The following is a 19701-nucleotide window of genomic DNA, read 5'->3' as shown; positions in this document are numbered from 1 at the left end:
GGTAGGTGATCCTATGTGCGAACGAGACCAGACAGTGACTGTGTGCGTGAGAGTGTCTTTTATGTGCTGGTTGATTGGCTGCTGACGAGGGGCAGGTGTGTGTGATCAGTACTCAGGTGAGGGAGTGCGCTGTGATTGGACGGGGTTGGAGCCTGGCGTATCTGTGACAGATACCTTGTTCCTGACACAAAGACAAGATTGAAAGATTCTTTGTGTTGTGAGTGTGAACACACTTGGCAAAAAAGCTCGTTCTGATTCTTTTGGCTCTGGAAAGATACCATGTGGATTCCCTTTCTTTCTTCCATAACTTTATTCTTTTTTTTTCTTTCTTTTTTTTCATGTTAAATAAATGTGTAATGAGACTTTGTGACATTATGAAAGACTTGTCTTAGGGGCACTATCCAATGAATTCCAAAAGGTGAGCCAACAAAATCAGAACTGAAACTAGAAAAAAATTCAGATAAACTTTCTATAAAGAACACCAAGTTTGTTGTGCCTGTTTGTAGGGCTGCACAATTTGGCCATAAATTTAGTTTTTATATATATTAATATGACTACTAATAATTCTAATTACAGTTATTACTAAATAAAAAATATTAAACAAAATAATTATTGATAATGTTTCATCCTGTTAACATGCAGGAGGTCTATAACTATAATTGTTCAGAATTATTATGATTAAAAATCTTTAACAGTAATTTCATAATTTTGTCAGGAAATCTTATGCATCCACTGAGAGAGAGAAAGAGAAAATCTAAACTGGGCAAAACCTTAGAGAGAAGTATTATTTTTCCTATTTTATTACACAAAATAAAGTGTGAGCATCAGTGAGCGCACACATCTCATGCAATGTCTGTTTCATACATACAGGCAGCCAGGGGGCGCCCGTGCACGGTAAATCTATAAATGAATTCATAGAAGTCAATGACGTTCCAGGAAATCCCTAATATGGACAAAAGTACACTGTCCTCTAGCTGAATAAAAGGCAGATATGAGAACTGATGAAACTTGAAGACAATAAACATATAATTGTGACTAAATGGTTTATCTCTGTTCTTCAAGCCGTGTTGGGTATTTTTATATCAATATAGTATATTTATTATGCAATGATAAGCCTTTATCATTGTGTAGAATATTATAAAATGACTTTGCTTGATTCTTTGATATGAAACCACGTCATCAACCCAGAACAAAAGTTGTTCTAAAACAAGGCAACAACAATACATCCTTGCATTAGAACATAAGAAAACAGGTGCATGAAATGAATGAATGAACGATTAAATAAACAAAAAATAAAATAAGAGAAACAAATCAGATTAAAGGGCTATGTCATATTCTTCTGTAATGGTGAAAATATATATAAGAGGTAATCTCATTGTGAAAAGCACAAAATGTTGGTTTCACTTTTTAAGTGATTTGTGTATATAAAATTTTCCCAGCATAAGGATGTTATTAACCAGAAAGTCATCTTTGTTACCCAGAATTAAAGTTCAGCTCAATTTCACAAGCACTTACAATCAGATTTAGTATAGTATATTTGTATTTGGCATACTGTCTGAGGAATTTGAACCCAGAATCCTCCCAAATCCTTGTTTAGGGTAGGAATAATCAAGTGTGAAGCTGTGGTGGAACAGAGGAGGTCGATCGACTCTACAGACCTGCTTCCTCTTGTGCTGACTGGGTGGATTATTTGAACATGCTCCTCCCAAACTATGCTAATAAAACTAGTGTTGGGGTAGGGTTGGGACTGAAGTCTACAGGATGGCACCTCTCCACACTGTAAAAATAAATAAATAAATAAATAAATTCTGTAAAATTTACAGTAAAAAACTGGCAGTTGTGGTTGCCAGAATTAAAAAGCAACATTGTAGGTTTCATGTATTTAACTTAATTTCACATATAAATACCGTATTTCAGTGACTGATTTAATGTTAATATGCCCACCTATTAAAGTACTGAAATCTGTTTTGTACCTTTGTAATACACTGATATCCACCAAAAGCAGGAGGGGATGAGAAAGTCACATGATGAACCAAAGCCCATCAGAAGCAGCTTTTATATACTAACATATATAGAAGGTGCACAGAGTCATTCACACAAACACCATCATGGTGACACACATGAAACTGAAATAATGCAATAAACATTCTAACAACATTAGGTGTAACACACAACACTAATATACAAAACTGATAAGAAAAAAACTAAGAAGAAACAGTTATTTCAACAACTTTGGGAAAAAAAAATATCTGTGTGCCTTTAGTCTAAGCGCACACACACATACACCTTAGTACAGCTTGTCTTTGGGCTGCGACTGTGTATTTCCATGGATGTAGATGGGAGGGGGGACTTTAAGAAAACAGCCAGGATCTCTGGCAAGCTTAAGTTTCAGCAGCTCAAGCACATGTTATTGTTAGTCCACCAGCTTCAGTAGTACAGCCTCAAAGAGAGGAAGAGTAAGAGGGAGCATGGAAAATGTGTGTGCTATTTCATGTGCTAAAATACAGAGTTGACTGCCTTGCATTTTTCACTATATTCATGATTTAAAATATGCTAGCAAGAACTCATAACCTCTTTTACTGTGAATGTGCAACTTCCAGCTGACCTTATCCAGAGTGTATATGAGGAAAATGCTAGATGAACCTTCTGAATATACTTAACCTGTGCTGTTTTTATAGCATTCCACCATCTGTCTCACATCTGCTCTTCTCTGATCACATCTCAGGTGGAAGGTGCTGGTTCATTTCCCTACTTTCCCTTGTTTGCGCAGAAGCATTTCTTATCATTAAAAGACATTTGAGGAAATTATAGTCAAAGATGGAAACCACCAAGCTGTAAAAATCATTGAGACTGTCATTCAAATTAAGATGCATTTTCTACTGAATGACATTAACAGAAAGACCAAAAACTGCCTTAAAGATGCTCAGAGTTAAAGAAAGGATTCCACCCTTGCCGACTGATAATATATATTTTAGTAAAGAGTTACCCATGAAATTATCTTCTGAGTAAAACTCGTCATACTGTCTTTTAGAATAATATTCTCAAAATTACTTGTTCAGCCTCCACATAGACACATCATGCAGTTTTGGTACATTCATGGCAACCGATTATGTACAATTTTCTGCTCCCGGAAGGCCAACCCTGCTGAAAAATCTAGCATAAACCAGCATGGATTTCAAGCTAGTCCATGCCAGTTACTGCTGGTATCCCAGACAGCAAGCAGTTTCGGCCCAGATCTGGCCCACATGGATTTCACGCGGGCCAGATGTGGGCCGGATCTGGGCCAACAGTATGTTGCTGTCTGGGATAGTGCTGGTCCAAGCTGGTTTAGGCTGGCTTAGGCTGGTTTATGATGGTATAGTGCTGGTTTATGCTGGTTAGTGCTGGTACAAGCTGGTTTATGCTGGTATAATGCTGGTTTATACTGGTTAGTTCTGGTATAGTGCTGGTTTATACTGGTATAGTGCTGGTCCAAGCTGGTTTATGCTGGTATATTGCTGGTTTATACTGGTTAGTTCTTGTATAGTGCTGGTTTAGGCTGGTTTATGATGGTATAGTGCTGGTTTATGCTGGTTAGTGCTGGTCCAAGCTGGTTTATGCTGGTATAATGCTGGTTTATACTGGTTAGTTCTTGTTTAGTGCTGGTTTAGGCTGGTATAATGCTGGTTTAGGCTGGTTTATGTTGGTGTATTGCTGGTTAGTTCTGGTACAGTGCTGGTTTATACTGGTATAGTGCTGGTCCAAGCTGGTTTATGCTGGTATATTGCTGGTTTATACTGGTTAGTTCTTGTATAGTGCTGGTTTAGGCTGGTTTATGATGGTTAGTGCTGGTCCAAGCTGGTTTATGCTGGTATAATGCTGGTTTATACTGGTTAGTTCTTGTATAGTGCTGGTTTAGGCTGGTTTATGATGGTATAGTGCTGGTTTATGCTGGTATAGTGCTGGTCCAGGCTGGTTTATACTGGTATATTGCTGGTTTATACTGGTTAGTTCTTGTATAGTGCTGGTTTAGGCTGGTTTATGATGGTATAGTGCTGGTTTATGCTGGTTAGTGCTGGTACAAGCTGGTTTATGCTGGTATAATGCTGGTTTAGGCTGGTTTATGTTGGTGTATTGCTGGTTAGTTCTGGTACAGTGCTGGTCCAAGCTGGTTTATACTGGTATATTGCTGGTTTATACTGGTTAGTTCTTGTATAGTGCTGGTTTAGGCTGGTTTATGCTGGTTAGTGCTGGTCCAAGCTGGTTTATGCTGGTATAATGCTGGTTAGTTCTGGTATAGTGCTGGTTTATGCCGGCATAGTGCTGGTTTATGCTGGTTAGTGCTGGTCCAAGCTGGTTTATGCTGGTTTCTGCTGGTATATTGCTGGTTAGTTCTGGTATAGTGCTGGTCCAAGCTGGTTTATGCTGGTATATTGCTGGTTTATACTGGTTAGTTCTTGTATAGTGCTGGTTTAGGCTGGTTTTATGATGGTATAGTGCTGGTTTATGCTGGTTAGTGCTGGTCCAAGCTGGTTTATGCTGGTTTCTGCTGGTATATTGCTGGTTAGTTCTGGTATAGTGCTGGTCCAAGCTGGTTTATACTGGTTAGTTCTGTTATAGTGCTGGTTTATGCTGGTTAGTTCTGTTATAGTGCTGGTTTATGCTGGTATAGGGCTGGTTGATGCTGGTATAGTACTGGTTTATGCTGGTTTCTTAGTGCTGGTCCAGGCTGGTGGACCAGCATATCCATGTTGTTCTCAAGCAAAATGGAGCTGGTGATGCTGGTTCACTGGCATGGGCATTGTAGAGTTGAGTGTCAGTAGGCCAGCTGTCTATATGCAGGTAGTGTTTTGGAAAACATAGTTTTTGCTTGCATATTTCTCTTTTTAACACATTTATGATGTAAAGGAAAAACAATATAAGGTTAAAACATATGATTTACTGAATTATATGATAACTTTGCCATTTATTTTGCTCCCTCTACTGAAAGTAGAGCTGAAGAATTTAATTGCTTTAGTTATGATTACATTATTAATCAATGTCACTGTTATTATTTTATGTCGTTTGTAAAAATTTTCAACGCAACTGAAAAATTTTAATTGCCTGTACACAAGTCAGTTAAAAGAGCTTGTGTATATTGTATAACAGGGGTTATGAGAACAGCTCTTTCAATGGGACAGTTTGAGAATAAACTTGATGATGAAAGTTCAAAACTGAAAGTTGTTGTTTTTAAAGACTTTAAAGGGTTAGTTCACCCAAAAATGAAAAATACACCATGTTTTACTCACCCTCAAAGCCTCCTAGGTGTGTATGACTTTCTTCTTTCAGACGAATCGGAGTTATATTAAAAATTATCCTTGCTCTTCCAAGCTTTTGAATGGTAGTAGGCGGGTGTTTTGTTCAACAGTTCAAAAGTAATCAAATAAAGAATGCGCATCCATAATAAAATTATATTTATGAGTTTGTTAAATACACTGGTGCCTAAGGAAAGCGGCAATAATAAACCTTTCAATTAAAATCTGAAAATGTGGTTTATTCACATAAACTAAAAAGTTCACTTTATTCTATGTATTTTGGGAGAAATGGGTGAATTTTCATGATGTTAATCCAGAGATCTGATTCCCTGAATGAGTATTTTTAATGTTTTTAAATGACAAACACATTCACTTACACACATTTGACAGTCGGAATAATCACTCCATATTTCACTAACTACAACACTGCTTTCATGTTACTTTTACTCTCTATAGATCAGGATCATATGGAAACTGAGCAGTGTTTGTTTAACACTGGGGATTTTATTGTGTAAACAAATCCAGCAACATGTGTTTTTCTTTATTAATTAATTTAAAATTTATTGGCAAAACTGGCTTGTTTTTTAACTATGAACACACTCTAAGAAATGTGATATGTAACAAATACACGTTTTGTTGTGGTCTTGCCGGGATAAGACAACAAATGCTGGTCCACCAGCACACCAGCATCCCAAGCTGGTCCCAGCATGCAAAATGTACCTTATGCTGCTCCACGAGCAATGCTGGATTTTTCAGCAGGGATGTGTTTTGCTTTCAAAGATCTTAAAGGAAATACCTCAGGATATCTTCTAGCATATTCTGTTATCACCAACATGAATCTGTTCCCTGATCTACTTCTCTCAACCGGACCTACGATACCTTCCCAAGCCTCTCAAATGGAGTGCCAATGAGAGGAAGCGGTTCTAGTGGGGCTCTACATGGACGCCTGAGAGAAACCTTTTGACAGACAGGACAGCTCTTACAAAATCGAGTCACATCTGCTTTCTTCGTCTGACACATTGACATTACAGTACAGAATGGCTCTTTCAGCGTTATCCAGAACATTGACACATCACACTCCAACTCGAAACACCACACGGTGGAGACACCTGCTGCTCATAAAAATAACTGCAAATGTTTTCATTAAAGTGTAATTTATTAAATATCTATAAATCATGAAATAGTGTGTTTTTGTAATTTGTGTTCTTAACGTGTAGTACTTTTTTTTTATTAATTAGAAACAATTCAACTATCATTGAAGAGGCCTAGAGTTTTTATCCAAGAAAGTTAAATGCATTGTTATGTAAAATGTTTAATTATCCTGTCTAGGCTAAGCCATCAGTTAGTTTTGGCACTGTGGGCAATAAACATTCAGTTTCTTAAAAATAAATTTAATGCTTTTAACAGTTAATTGTTTTAACCCTTGAGAAGCCTCAGTTATATTTGATTGACAGCTTGCCACCACTGTCTGACATCATCACTGTGCTTTTAATTTACCCAAATGGGGTTCGGATGAAAGCCTTTTTCTTTATTCTGTGTCTAGCAGTTGTAACATACATGTTGAGAAAAAGTTAGTGTTCTTTGGATAAAGTAGAAACAACAACACCAGCAGAACTCTTATAAAATTTGAAGCAAGCCGCTAGGCTACCATTGCTCTTTCTAAAACGGTGGCATCTGCTTAAACTCTTCCAAAGATCTTGGTGCCACAATGTTTTCTACTACAGGAACAATTAGGAGTACTGTAGGTATACTAAATATTCCCTTAATATCTTTAACATCAGTATTGAAAAGGGTATTTTTTCTTTAGCATGAAAAAAAGAAAAGGTTATTCCTCTACAGAAAAATGCAGCACTGGGTTTTAATGGTGCTAATAGTTTACTATTAATAAACATTACCAAAACATAGTTGCTACCAGTTCTTAGTAGTGATTGTTTGTGTGTGAGTAAATATTTTTTTTAGGGTGATTTATTTTTTGTTTTTTTTTATACATTTTGTGAAGGACATTCAACAGAAACAGCATTAACACAGATGACAGATGATTGCTTAGTACAGATCGATGACAATAACTTAGAAGGAGCAGCATTGCTAGACTTTAGCTTCGCTTTTGAATGTATTGGATCATAGATTATTGCTAGAAAAAATTTAATGTTATAAATTTACTTATACTGTACATTGGTTTCAAATTTATCTGACTAATAGGAGACAATGTGTATTTTATAATGAAAGTTATTCATTAGTGCAAGACTTGCAATGTGGTGTGCCTCAAGGAAGTTGTTTGGGACCATTCTTATTTTCTATTTTTACCAATGATCTTCCTCTGGTTTTAAAGTGTGCAAGTGTACTCAGATGACATAATATTATATCTACCAGCAACATCAATTGAAAAATTGTCTACTGATTTGGATGAGGAATTACAATTAGTGTCAAAGTGGGTATAGGAAAGTAAGTTAAATTTGACTAAAAACAAAAGCATTGTGTTTTGATCAAATTTTAAATTTAAACTCAAACCACAGTTAAATCTGTCTGTAATGAGTGTGCCTATTGAACAGGTAGAGAAAAAATCTGACTTCTTTGAGTTATTGTAAAGTAAGGGGCGTGGCAATAGATGTGTGGATCCAAATGCAGCTTTATTTAATAAAATGTAGTCAGACAGGCCAGACAGAGTAATGATGAAGGTAATCCAAAAGAGTTATCCACAGAGCAGGTAAAGGTCAGGGCAGGCAGCAAACCATCATGAAACAAGGAACACTCCAAGAACAAAACACAAAGGCAAGGCATGGCAAGGAAACACGGAAGACCAGCCCTGTGTCTCAATGTGCCTACTTATACTACGCCCTTAAAGTATGTACTCTTTTGGTGAAGAAAAAGTACACACTTTTGAGTGTGTAGTAGAAGAGTAGGCAAGCTTTGGGACATACTATAATGTCATACAATTGCGTCTTTAAAGGTTTTGTGTGTTTAGTATGTTAGTTGTAGCCTGTCACTGTAAACTGGCCTGTCAATCATCTCGTCACAGTTAACATTCTTCACATATCATTTCATTTAACTTCCTACTGTACTGGAGAGAAAAGAAGTAGCTCGTTGATCTGCCAGTTGCTGGTCTTTCATGTGGAGAACTCTGATCATATTTTCTTCATAATAATGCATTTAAAAGTTAACTACCAAATGGATGTTATAAAAGTTCACATTGCTGTTGCATATGAAATATAACACGGATAACAATAAATAAATTTTTTTTACCAGGTTAAATGTTGATTATTAGTAACTCAAACCCTTTTTTTGTAAACCTCTCTACTTAACCATCGAACGCGCGCATCCATTTGTAGTTCTCGACCGAATCCTTCGCCAAAGTACAATGGATTGTGGGCAATTTTAGCCATTAGTGTGCGCATGGATTCAGGCTGCGTTCCCGTCCATTTTCTTAAGCCTTTCACTCGCAAACTTCCCTCTGTCTCGTTTACTCGGATGTGCGTCATGGATTACGTTGCATGAGTGCCCATTACTGGCGGAACCCTTGCAATGGGCTGAACTGGAAAGTCCTAAGCCCTTGATCACTTAGATCCGCTATGTAGTGTTGTTTTTGGCGGCCTGTTTTAATTTTAGTTTTAGTCTAGTCTTTGTGTGAAGCTGTCATTTTAGTTTTTATTAGTTTTAGTCACGTTCATACTCTTTTTAGTCTAGTCTAGTTTTAGTCGACGAGAACTGATGACATTTTATTCTAGTTTTAGTCAATGAAAATGGTATTTTAGTCTCTTTTTAGTAATGCAGTTCTATTTAACCCAGTCAATATAGTACAAGTACCTAGAAGTATAGACAAAACCAAAATTTTCTTTTAGTCAAACCCATTTCAAACAAGGTTATCTTATTATATTGTTACATTATAGACTCAAGAATACATCCATTCCAGACACGGAAGACTCTCTGATTTGAATTTACAACATTTATTTTACCAACCAAACATGTTAGAAGTACACACATATAAATTTAAATAAAATAAATAAAAACAACAATAAAATAAATAAATAAATAATAATAATAATAATCTGCTAATTTTTCTCCAAAAGACGAACCCTGGCTTTCCGGCCATCAGTCCCTTTCTCTGGGTCAAGGCTGATTTATACTCGACGCGTCCACAATTTCGCTTGGGTGAGCGCGGAAAATATGACGTCATCCCGGTGTTGCTGGAAGTTTGCTTTGAGTGCGCGCGAACTATTCGTATGGTGGAGTGCACGGCATTTTTTTTGTAACTTTCCGCATAGCTCCGCATCCGAACATGCACGTGCAGGGCGGTTCGAGAACATTCGAGGGCGATTCTAGCCGAACATGCACGAGTTCAGGGCGATTCTAGTCGAACATGCACGAGTTCAGGGCGATTCTAGCCGAACATGCACGAGTTCAGGGCGGTTCTAGCCGAACATGCACGAGTTCAGGGCGATTCTAAATAGTAAATTAGTTAATTCTCAGCACATAGAGACTCTTTCACCTAGATATCTCCTAGGTTTTGGCCCATTGGATGTGTGGGGGTATGGGTTCAAATCTGGATGCCCCCTTGGACTTGGTGAATTTGGAATAATTAAATTCTTGACTTCAAAGTGACAAAGTAAAGAATATAATTTCCTTACTGTGGTTTTGCACTGATGTTTTTTTCTTTTGCACTTCTTTTGTTTTGAGACTTTGGATGCATTTGGCAAATTTGGAATAATCAAAGTCTTGACTTCAAAACAAGGCTGTTGTTTTTTTCACCTCTGTATTATCTAATTTCTTTTATGTGGTTTTGTTCTGTTTGGTTTGTAAGGGGTATATCGAAGTGGTAGAGCATTTGACTGCATAAAATCAGTGTTGACTTCAAATCAAGAGTGTTGCTATTTGATTTTGTCAAACTGATGGATCTCATTTCTGTGGAAACTCTTTTCTCAGTTATTTTAGGAAACACATTTTATGTGGATATAACTCAGTGGTAGAGCAAGGGCCATTTTGTTCGAAATTGACAAGATAAAGCACATAATTTATTTATTTATTTATTGTGGGGTATAACTCAATGGAAGAACATTTGACTGCTTATCAGAAGGTTCCAAGTTGAAATTTGGATGCCCGCCTTGGACTTGGCAGATTTGGAAGAATTAAATCTTTGACTTCAGAGCAAGACTGTTGTTTTTTGATTTAGTCAATCGGAAGATTCAAATTTCCTTTCTGTGGGTTTTGGTCTTTCAGCTATATGGGGGTAGATTTGTGGTAGAGCATTTAACTGTAGATCAAGAAGTCCATGATTCAAATCTTGGTCCCCACTTTGGATTTGGCAAAATTTTGGAATAACCGAAGTGTTAACATGAATGAATGAGCCATTTATATAGAGCTTTATTGTGTATTGCTGTACACCCAAAGCTCTTAACAATCATGGGGGGTCTCTCCTCAGCCACCACCAGTGTGCAGCATCCACCAGTGCACTCACCACACACCAGCTACAGGTGGAGAGGAGAGAGAGTCATGGAGCCAATCAAGTGGATGGGGATTATTAGGAGGCCATGACTGATAAGGGCCAGTGGAGGGAATTTGGCCAGGACACAGGGGATACACCTCTACTCTTTACAAGAAGTGCCATAGGATTTTTAATGACCAGAGAGTCAGGAACTCAGTTTAACATCTCATCTGAAACACATTATGCATCATCTAAGATAGGCTGTTTTTGATTGATATTGTCCAACTCAAGAAACAGGTTTTTTTCCCCAGTGGTTTTGGGCAACATGTTTTATGCAGATATAGCTCAGTGGAAGAGCATTTGACTGCAGCCCAGAGGTCCCCGTTTCAAATTTAGTGCCCCCTTTGGACTTGGCAGAGTTGGAACAAACAAAGCCTTGACTTCAAAGCAAAGCTGTTGTCATTTGAAACTGTCAAACAGAACCCAGAATTAAGAACCGGCAGGTAGTGTTGTAGTACTCAAGACCGGTCTTGGTAGAAAGATGTATATTATAAAAAATACTAAGAAGTATCTTGAATTTTAGTTGTTTTAGTTCCTTTTAATGCTTGGGTTATTATTTATTTTAAATAATTTTAAGTTACCTTTGGGCCTAACTGGAAGTTTGTTGAGAACCAGTGATTTATATTGTCATGCTGGGTCAGAAATTAATGAGTAACTGGGTCAAAAATGCCACCAAAATAACACAAATAGCTACAAAATTCAAGATATTGTTGCAAAATAAAAATGAAAAAGTACTTGAGATCTGGATTTTTATATTAGAACATATTATATAATTAGGCAATATTACAAGACCAAGAGAGCTGTTTCCACAAATCTGATATTGCTTTTATACAAACATTCAATAAACAAATTAACATTTTAAAACATCACTCTAACCCTAACCCAACATTATTTATACCTTTGTAGTTGTACCAATTCAGAAGCAGCTTCTGTGCCAGTGCAAAGTGAATTCTAATGTTAGTGATTTAATTTCATTGAGGACAGCCCCATATTTTCAGGCAGTAAATGTGGATCTATCAGATAAACTTGAGCAGTGCTGGTCTGGTCTTTACTCTCTCGCCATGACTTGTTCTTATTCTCGTCTTGGTCTCAAATTGGTCTTGGATTAGGTGGTCTTGACTACAACACTATTGCCAAGTTAGATTCTGCCCTGCATGCCATTTAAACTTCCAAGACCTGTTCTGGTTACATGTACTGAACTGCCAGAGAAACCATGGCCACTCCCTTCAGGTGAACATTTACTGGTAATAACTGATTACTACTCAAGATAGGTGGAGGTGATTGTGCCAAGTCAAGTGTTTGACTCAAATATTCATCTCTCATGAGACAACACCACACTATTCAAGAGACTGAAATAAAATAATTCTTTCAGATGCATGACACTGTACTGGCCTTGTAATAACTCACAGTAAAGCATAGTTTAATACGCTTGTCATGTCAGGTGCTCCTACAGACGGTGTGCTGGCAGACACTTGTGCTATATAAAGCATTTGAGACACGTTTTCTTCAGTTCATAACTTACATTTAACAGGAATATTCTTTATCTGCAAATGTTAGGAAATCATTAAAATATTTATATTTCCTCGTCAGAGGTGGACGATCCTTATGCAAGCAACTCTTCGCAATCTTCACAGACGTAAGTCTGACGGTCAGTTATAAAGTCTAAGATTCAAATCTGGATGCTCCCTACTGGCATCACATAAATGTGTTAGATTTAATATAGGACAGAAGACTTCAACCCTGGTCCCAGATACCCACTGTCCCACAAAGCTTAGCAACAACCCTGATAACGCACACATAAACACACAAATTATGTTTTTCATGAATGAAATGGAAGTGAACTTTGGACAGTGGGTCTCCAGGTGAAGGGGTAAAGACTTTAAAAAAACTAATAAAATTAAGCCTTTTTAGGTGTTTTTGGAAACCCTGTTATTGGTAGCATAACGCAGTTGTTGTCTTGGTTGGCTTTTTTCTGTACTGCTCCTTTCATAGCTGCATCACCATCTCTAATGTGCATTTGATAAATATTTCTATATTTTCTCTTGAATCTGAGTTCATCTGATTAATAAAAACCGTCATAGGATCAGATGTCACATTCTAAAGGCCCTCTCAGTAGAGCTGGGCCATATAGCTAACAAGAAGAAAAAAATAAAATGTATCAACGATATAATGTTTCATTCAGTATCAATAGTCTTTTTTATGACCATTTTTAACACAAAGCACAATAGAAAAAAAAAAAAAAGTTTAAATTTAACCACTCTGTTTTTAATTTACCCAATTTGAGACAAACAACATTTTTTGTTTTGTTCTAACAGTTAAACAAAAAATTTAGACAAATATCTCCTTTCTCATGTGTGTGTTATATACAGATTAAATAAGTCTTATGGAAACATCTGGCTTGTCTCCCGAGGCCACAATGAGCAAAATAATGAGGCGTATTAAACTGTCAATGCAATGAAATAACGATCCATTAAAACCGTGCATAATGTCTAAATTAACATAGAAATCAAATATAATTTCATAAATTGCAAAAACAATTATGACACAACAGCATCATGTATTTATGTATTTATGAGTTGCATAAAAAAAAAAAAAAAAAAAAAAAAAAAGAGCCAAATAAACCTCTTATGTCATCATCACGCCACTGACGACGCTCCCTGACGCACGCCTAACATTAGACTGTACTATTTTTGCATTCAAATGCAGTTTTTTTATTTATTTAAATTCAACAAGTTAATTTTTCTATTCACAATCTCCTCACAGGCAGGCACAGCACTCGTGTTCATGTTTGTTGGTGTCACATGCCTACATCAAAGGCTTTTTCTATCATTATCGATGATGGAGTAGAGTTGATAAATCTCAAGACAGTTTTATCGCCCAGGTCTACCTCTCAGACCAACACAGTTTTTAACATTCACCAAAATAAATCCAAATGGTAGCTCACCACCTGATACCCTGAATCTCAACCTTTTAAAACAAATCCATTAACGCTTCACTCAAACAGGCAAGACTCAAACGTTCCCAATAAATGTGTTTAATAAAAGAACAATACTGGCGTCAGGAGTCAAGTCTACTCGCTGTACATGCACCAATAACCAACTTTTTGCTACTTAACATTCAAATACAAGTCTATTAGAGAAAAATACATTTAGAAATGACAAAACAACAGACACTGAACAAATGCAGGAAACAGTGAAGAGTATAAAACAGATTCTAGAAATGTGATTTCATTTTTAAAGTGTCTGCATTGGTCTCCACCACAATGCTCTCAATCCGCTTGTTGTACTGCTCCAGGGTTGTGAGAAGACGCTCATAGAACTCCTGTGGAAGAAAAGTAATCGATATCATTACACAAAACACTGAACTGCTGTTAAACGATCCCATTTACATGAACATGCTAAAGAACACACAGAAGACTGCTGAAGATCGTAACACTCTAATAAAAACAACTGCAGTGATGTTAACAATACAAGCACGCACTACTTTTACTCAAGAACTGCTGGAAAGAAAGAAAGTGCACCTGGGCTTTTTGAGTTTGCTGGTTGCACTTTTCTCGAAGCTTCTGCATCTTCTCTCTGAACTTTTTAGTTTCACGGTTGCTTTCTTCTATAATTTTCACAATTTCCTCCCGTTTCTGGTGGATTTTGTCATATTGCCTGAAACACAAATAAAGTTAGAGCAGTGGATTCCAGACGTTTCTGGTGAAGAACCCCGTTGATCAAATCAGAACATTCAAGAAGAGCACAGGACGATCCTCCTGAATCAAAGAGATGCATTCTTCTGTAAGAGCCTGTTCGCAAAACAAATCAATCAGTGTCTGAAACCACACTTTCTCTTGCATAAGAAGAAAAACAAAGACCATCTTTTAGTTCTTGCTGGAATGTCAGATGAAGACTAGTGGTCGACTCTATTGTTTATTTGACCACAGATGCCTGTATCTTAAGCCTCTTTCACACAGCGATTCTGGAAAATACACAGATAATGTGTTCCATGATTTATCCTGCGATCATCATTCACTCCGCCAGTGATTTTAACCACACGAGCAGTGTCTACTGGACCATATTAAACTGGACAATTACTGGAAAAAGCATAATTTACAGCTCAGATACAAGTTTTCACACACAAAAAACTAAGTTTTATAAAATGATAAACTTTACATTTCAGCCTTTAAACCATTTTTGAGAGAATGGATAAGTCAAAAGTATTAATTATATTAATTTAAACAATTATCAATAAAATATTACATAAATTATTTAACAAATTACAGGTTTGAGATCTTGAGAAACATATCAATATTTTCTGGGATTTTATCAGTAGCAGTAATTAGACGATATTTTCTGAGTGTGTTATTGTGCTGATATCTTAAGGACTGCTGTAAAAAAAAAATAGTAAATAAAAAGAAAAAAATGAAAAGGTACCTTAAATATGTGAAATTAAAACTGTCAGTAGGCAGCAGCGAGTCACAGTTAATAAGAGTCACTGCGAATCATTTAAACGGGTGATTCATTCAAGAACAAAACAGCATCCTGTTGCTCAGAGACGTGTTTGGAATGATTTTTGTTGGACAAATAGAGCAAAAACAGGCAATATAGTGTGTAAACGCAAGTCTCTTAATATTAACTTGTTTATTTTGTACACCAGTTCAATAAACATCACATTTGTAATCATGCTGACTTTTGGAGAGAGAAAAAAAACGGCACTGTGTGATATAAACTATATGAAATAAAGATACATTTTCTGCCCCCATATCTTGAATTATGTGATAATTGTTAATGCATTTTAATAGACTGACGCACTCTAAATGCTCACGCGCACTACTTTAAACCCGTGTTAACTTACTAGACTTCACCTACTGTATGTGCTCACTCTGTAGGTGTGTTTTAAAACAGTTACGATATTAACAGCAGGACACAAAGCAGCAGCACTGGACTCTGAACATGTTTATTTAATGAAATCATTGCCTTCTGAAGTTTAATCTTCACATTCAGCCGTATCACAACTCTGCTCTTTCAGTCTCCAAATGTAAGACCTTTTGAAATCATAAATTGTACAAGAAAGTCTTAAGACTTTAAGGCCTTTAATTTGGTACAGCTAAATGTAAGACTAAGTTCCCGTGGAAACCCTGCAAGACACATTTCGCAGTGATGTACTTCTCAGGGAAGTCACCTGCTCTCAGAGAGGAGCATTATTTGCAGACACTTCTGAATGTCAGTCAGTGTGATCGTTTTGTTTTGATCAGCATGGGTTTGATCAGAAATGAGTTCACATTTTCAGAAAACGCACAAATAAAGATTACTTTAGATTAATTACTATTTGGAGCACTGGGGTTGCTAGAAGAAGGCCTAATCAACAAATCTTTGTGAAAACCTCAAATTCGACCAAAACTGACATTTTTCATTTCTTTTGCCTGTAGCTCAAAATTAGACCGTGTGCATTAGACCAGCACAGCTCACAGATGATCAGGAGACATTTAAAGATTTGTTTAAATTATATTAATGTGTATTTGCTAAATGCTGGCAGTAAGCGAGAAAGTATTATGATTGCTTTTCTATTATTTATAATATAAAAGCAACCTTTTCGTATACCTTTTAATTTTTGTGTAACAGTTCTGTCTGATTATTAGACTCCTGTCTGTATTAGAAGGGTTAATGGTGACCATAAACAATGAAGAGAGAGTAGGGCTGTGCAAAAAAACTGAATGTGATTTTCATGCGCATCTCATCAGTAAAGGCGCTCCTGTGATTAGTAGTGTATCTCCAGCTCGTGCGTTCAGATCAGGGTTGCCAGGTTTTCACAACAAATCCTGCCCAGTTGCTTTTCAAAACTAGTTCAATCGCGTTTCGTTCCGGGTGATAAAAATACACGTTTTTGGCAAGTCTGCTGTTGTTTTTCATGTTCGCGGGTTGAAGCGAACCCAATACCAATAACATGATATTTAGCCCCTAAAATGAGAATTTTACCAAAAAAATATATATATATTTTAACCCCGGGATGCAATTTTTTATCGGGGAACCTCCTGGAAACGTGATTGGGCTAGTTTTGGACTAGTTTTGAGAAACACTGGGCAGGATTTGTTGTGAAAACCTGGCAACCCTGATCTGAACGCACGTGCTGGAGATATACTACTAATCACAGGAGCGTCTTTACTGAAGAGATGCGCATGAAAATCACATTAGATTTCTTGCACAGCCCTAAGAGAGAGAATGTGAGCTCTGCACTGTTAAAAGAAAAGTCCAGCTTTGAACACATCTGAAAAATGCCAAATGTGGGCAGAGAGGGTCTGCTGTGACCCCTGGGTTTGTACGGTTCCAAATATCAGCACAAAAGAAAAAAATTACTACATGTGCTACATTTTCACCCAAAAGAAAAATTATATTTATGTAAATATAAAATATGTATGTAACTTTCTTCAGCTAACCAAAGATTTTTTTTTTAGAAAAACAGGTCCATGAGGCAAGAGATCAGGTGCAAGGATGACTAAAATAAAAACCTATAACATGACTGTAATCTGTATGAGGACAGTGAACCAGCCAATGTCTTCTAAAGCAAAAGAACAGGTTACAGAAGAAAAAAAGTGACTTACCCATAAATATTTTTGACTTGCTGATCTTTGACCTCTTTCTTCTTCTGTCGCCGGATCTGTTGTTTAGACTCCTTGTCCAGCTTCATGGCAATGGTCCTCTTCAGCTGGGCTTCTTCATTGCTCAGGTTCTTCAGCTCTTTCTGCAAGGACTCATACATGGCTGCTAAGCTCTGGACCTGTACAGTACACATTTATGAAGGTTGAGGGGGCTTTAACTCCTCTACACAGGACTGACGAGCGTGTTCTGCTGTGTGAGGTGTATCTGAGCTTCACCTCCTCTTTCTGCTGGTTGGTCTTACACATGCTGCCCTGTAAGTCCTGCTGCTGTTTGAGCAAGACCTGGATTTCTGCCTCCACCTGACCTGCACACTGCACCAGCATCTGGAGCTCCACCAGCCTCTCATCGGCCAGCTCCTGTCACACACACACACACACACACACACACACACACACACACACACACACGGATGACATCAATAACCAGTGTGAGAACAGGGTTTCTACACACTTCCATCACATCTGAGACCGTATTCATGATCTAATGTTTCGTTCTATTACAATAAGTATAATCTGTTCCTATTTAAACACAGCATGTGTTCACTAAAATAAATGACTACTAATGCTAATGGTCTGCTTTCTATGTCTTTAATAAGAACAAGCCTCAGCTGTGCCAGACGTTACTCCAGGCAGAGAACCGGTCACCACATCAGTGATATCGTAATTTACTAAACCAACATCATCAGGAACTGAATTCTGTTTTGGAAACGGTTTCAGTCTAACAGTAGTTTTCAGATACAAACATTATATAAACTGTAAATTAAAAACATTAAAGGTTATTTAATCAAGAGCAGTGAGTGGTTTTCTGTCTTTTGTTGTCTGATTAACTTTAACGGCAGAAGCCACAGCTTCCAAAACGGACCGTGTTCACGAGGTTACTCGGCCTGTGTCCAGCTGTGAAAATAACTCTGTGTGATACTCGAAGCAGCTTTAACCCTGCGTGCTCTGGATGAGACAGACCACAGAAAACTGTCTCTGGAGCACACGAGTACTGAATGGCTTAAAACTATTTTAAAAGATGTTCAAATTATCATTTTTTTTGTAAAGATGCAACGATGGCCCTGTTAGGCACGAGAGCGTTCTGTCAACTGTCCCGAAGCGCTAGTGAAAGTCATGTATAGCAGCGAAACAAAGAATCCTGAGCCTGAACTTTATTCCAGGTGTGGGGGGGGGGGGTCCTTTCTTTAACATTTGGAAGGATACTGTGGCAAAGTTATTGCTTTCTTTATTCAAACAGATTTTTCTCCATGTATATATGGTTGACCTGAAGAATGAAAGCTGTATCATACACGTGGAGAATTATGAGCTATATCACCGCTTCTCAACACCAGGGCTGTGACTAAACACTTATCTCTCCAGATGAGACTAAATACAGAGACTTGGCTCACTAGAACACAACATTAATTCTATTTTCACGAAATGTTCAATGACAAAATATTTGTCTTTTAATTACAAAAAGTAAAACAATGCAGTTGTATTTTGAAATATTTTAATCTAGGGCTATAACTAATGATTATTTTGGTAATCAAGTAATCTACTGATTATTTTGACAATTGAGTAATCTGATATTTTTTAGTAACAAACAGACCTAAGTGAAAAACAGGCTTTAGTATGACTATTTATATATAAACTAACGATTGGTTATTTTTGTTTCTCAAATAAAATATCAAAACCAAGTAATTACATAGTTTTAGTGAACAATAATGTTAAAATACATAGTGTAATATTCCTATACATAATATGAACATAACTAACAAGTACATTATGTAATATAACAAACACCTGCAGAGGGCGCCAACGGCCTGGTGACGTTCCACTTTACAGCGTGATTAAACGATGCTTAAATCCATTAAACTTTAATATTTTTTTCCACATGGAAACTCAGAAGCTTTTATTTTGAAGTCGCAATGTACAATAAATGGCATATTTAGACATTTACGTTCCAAATCTAGTGAGATAATGCAGTTTTCCCAGATGAACGTTAAGCAATTCAAATTCCCAGCATGCACAGAGGAAGAGTTCAGCCTCTTTCACACAGTCTTCACTGGTAAATTACTGGGAAGTTCATGTGTGGACAGGACCTTTTCAAAAATCCCGGTTAATGTGTTCTGCCAATCATATCGTTCTTATGGAGATGACATTACTCTGAGCTGTTTACAAAGCTCCGCTGCTTTATGATTAGTTTTCCTATATTAATGTGTTAGATGGACATCTTTGTTTTTCAATGTTTTGTGCTTCTCCATTCATCAGGGCTGCGACTGGATTCTATTAATATGTGCATCTCGTGTTTATAAGAGCAGAATATTCTGATT

The 19701-nt window shown here is 37.0% G+C and overlaps 1 protein-coding gene across 3 annotated transcripts in view; it reads right to left on the bottom strand.

The window, feature by feature from the left end:
• Positions 1-13767: 13767 nt before the first annotated feature.
• nuf2 (UF2 component of NDC80 kinetochore complex) overlaps positions 13768-19701 on the bottom strand; it is an 11583-nt gene continuing 5649 nt past the window's right edge. For all 3 annotated transcript variants that reach the window (XM_042733545.1, XM_042733544.1, XM_042733543.1), the window contains exons 11-14: positions 17606-17746; positions 17333-17508; positions 14270-14405; positions 13768-14070 (exon numbers count right to left, since the gene is read on the bottom strand). In XM_042733545.1, the coding sequence (XP_042589479.1) occupies positions 13963-14070; positions 14270-14405; positions 17333-17508; positions 17606-17746 (561 nt within the window). In that variant the 3' untranslated portion in view covers positions 13768-13962. The remainder of the gene's footprint in view (positions 14071-14269; positions 14406-17332; positions 17509-17605; positions 17747-19701) is intronic.

Source organism: Cyprinus carpio, chromosome B11, assembly GCF_018340385.1.
Source record: "Cyprinus carpio isolate SPL01 chromosome B11, ASM1834038v1, whole genome shotgun sequence".
Classification (NCBI taxonomy): domain Eukaryota; kingdom Metazoa; phylum Chordata; class Actinopteri; order Cypriniformes; family Cyprinidae; genus Cyprinus; species Cyprinus carpio.
This window is presented reverse-complemented; position numbering and strand designations above follow the sequence as displayed.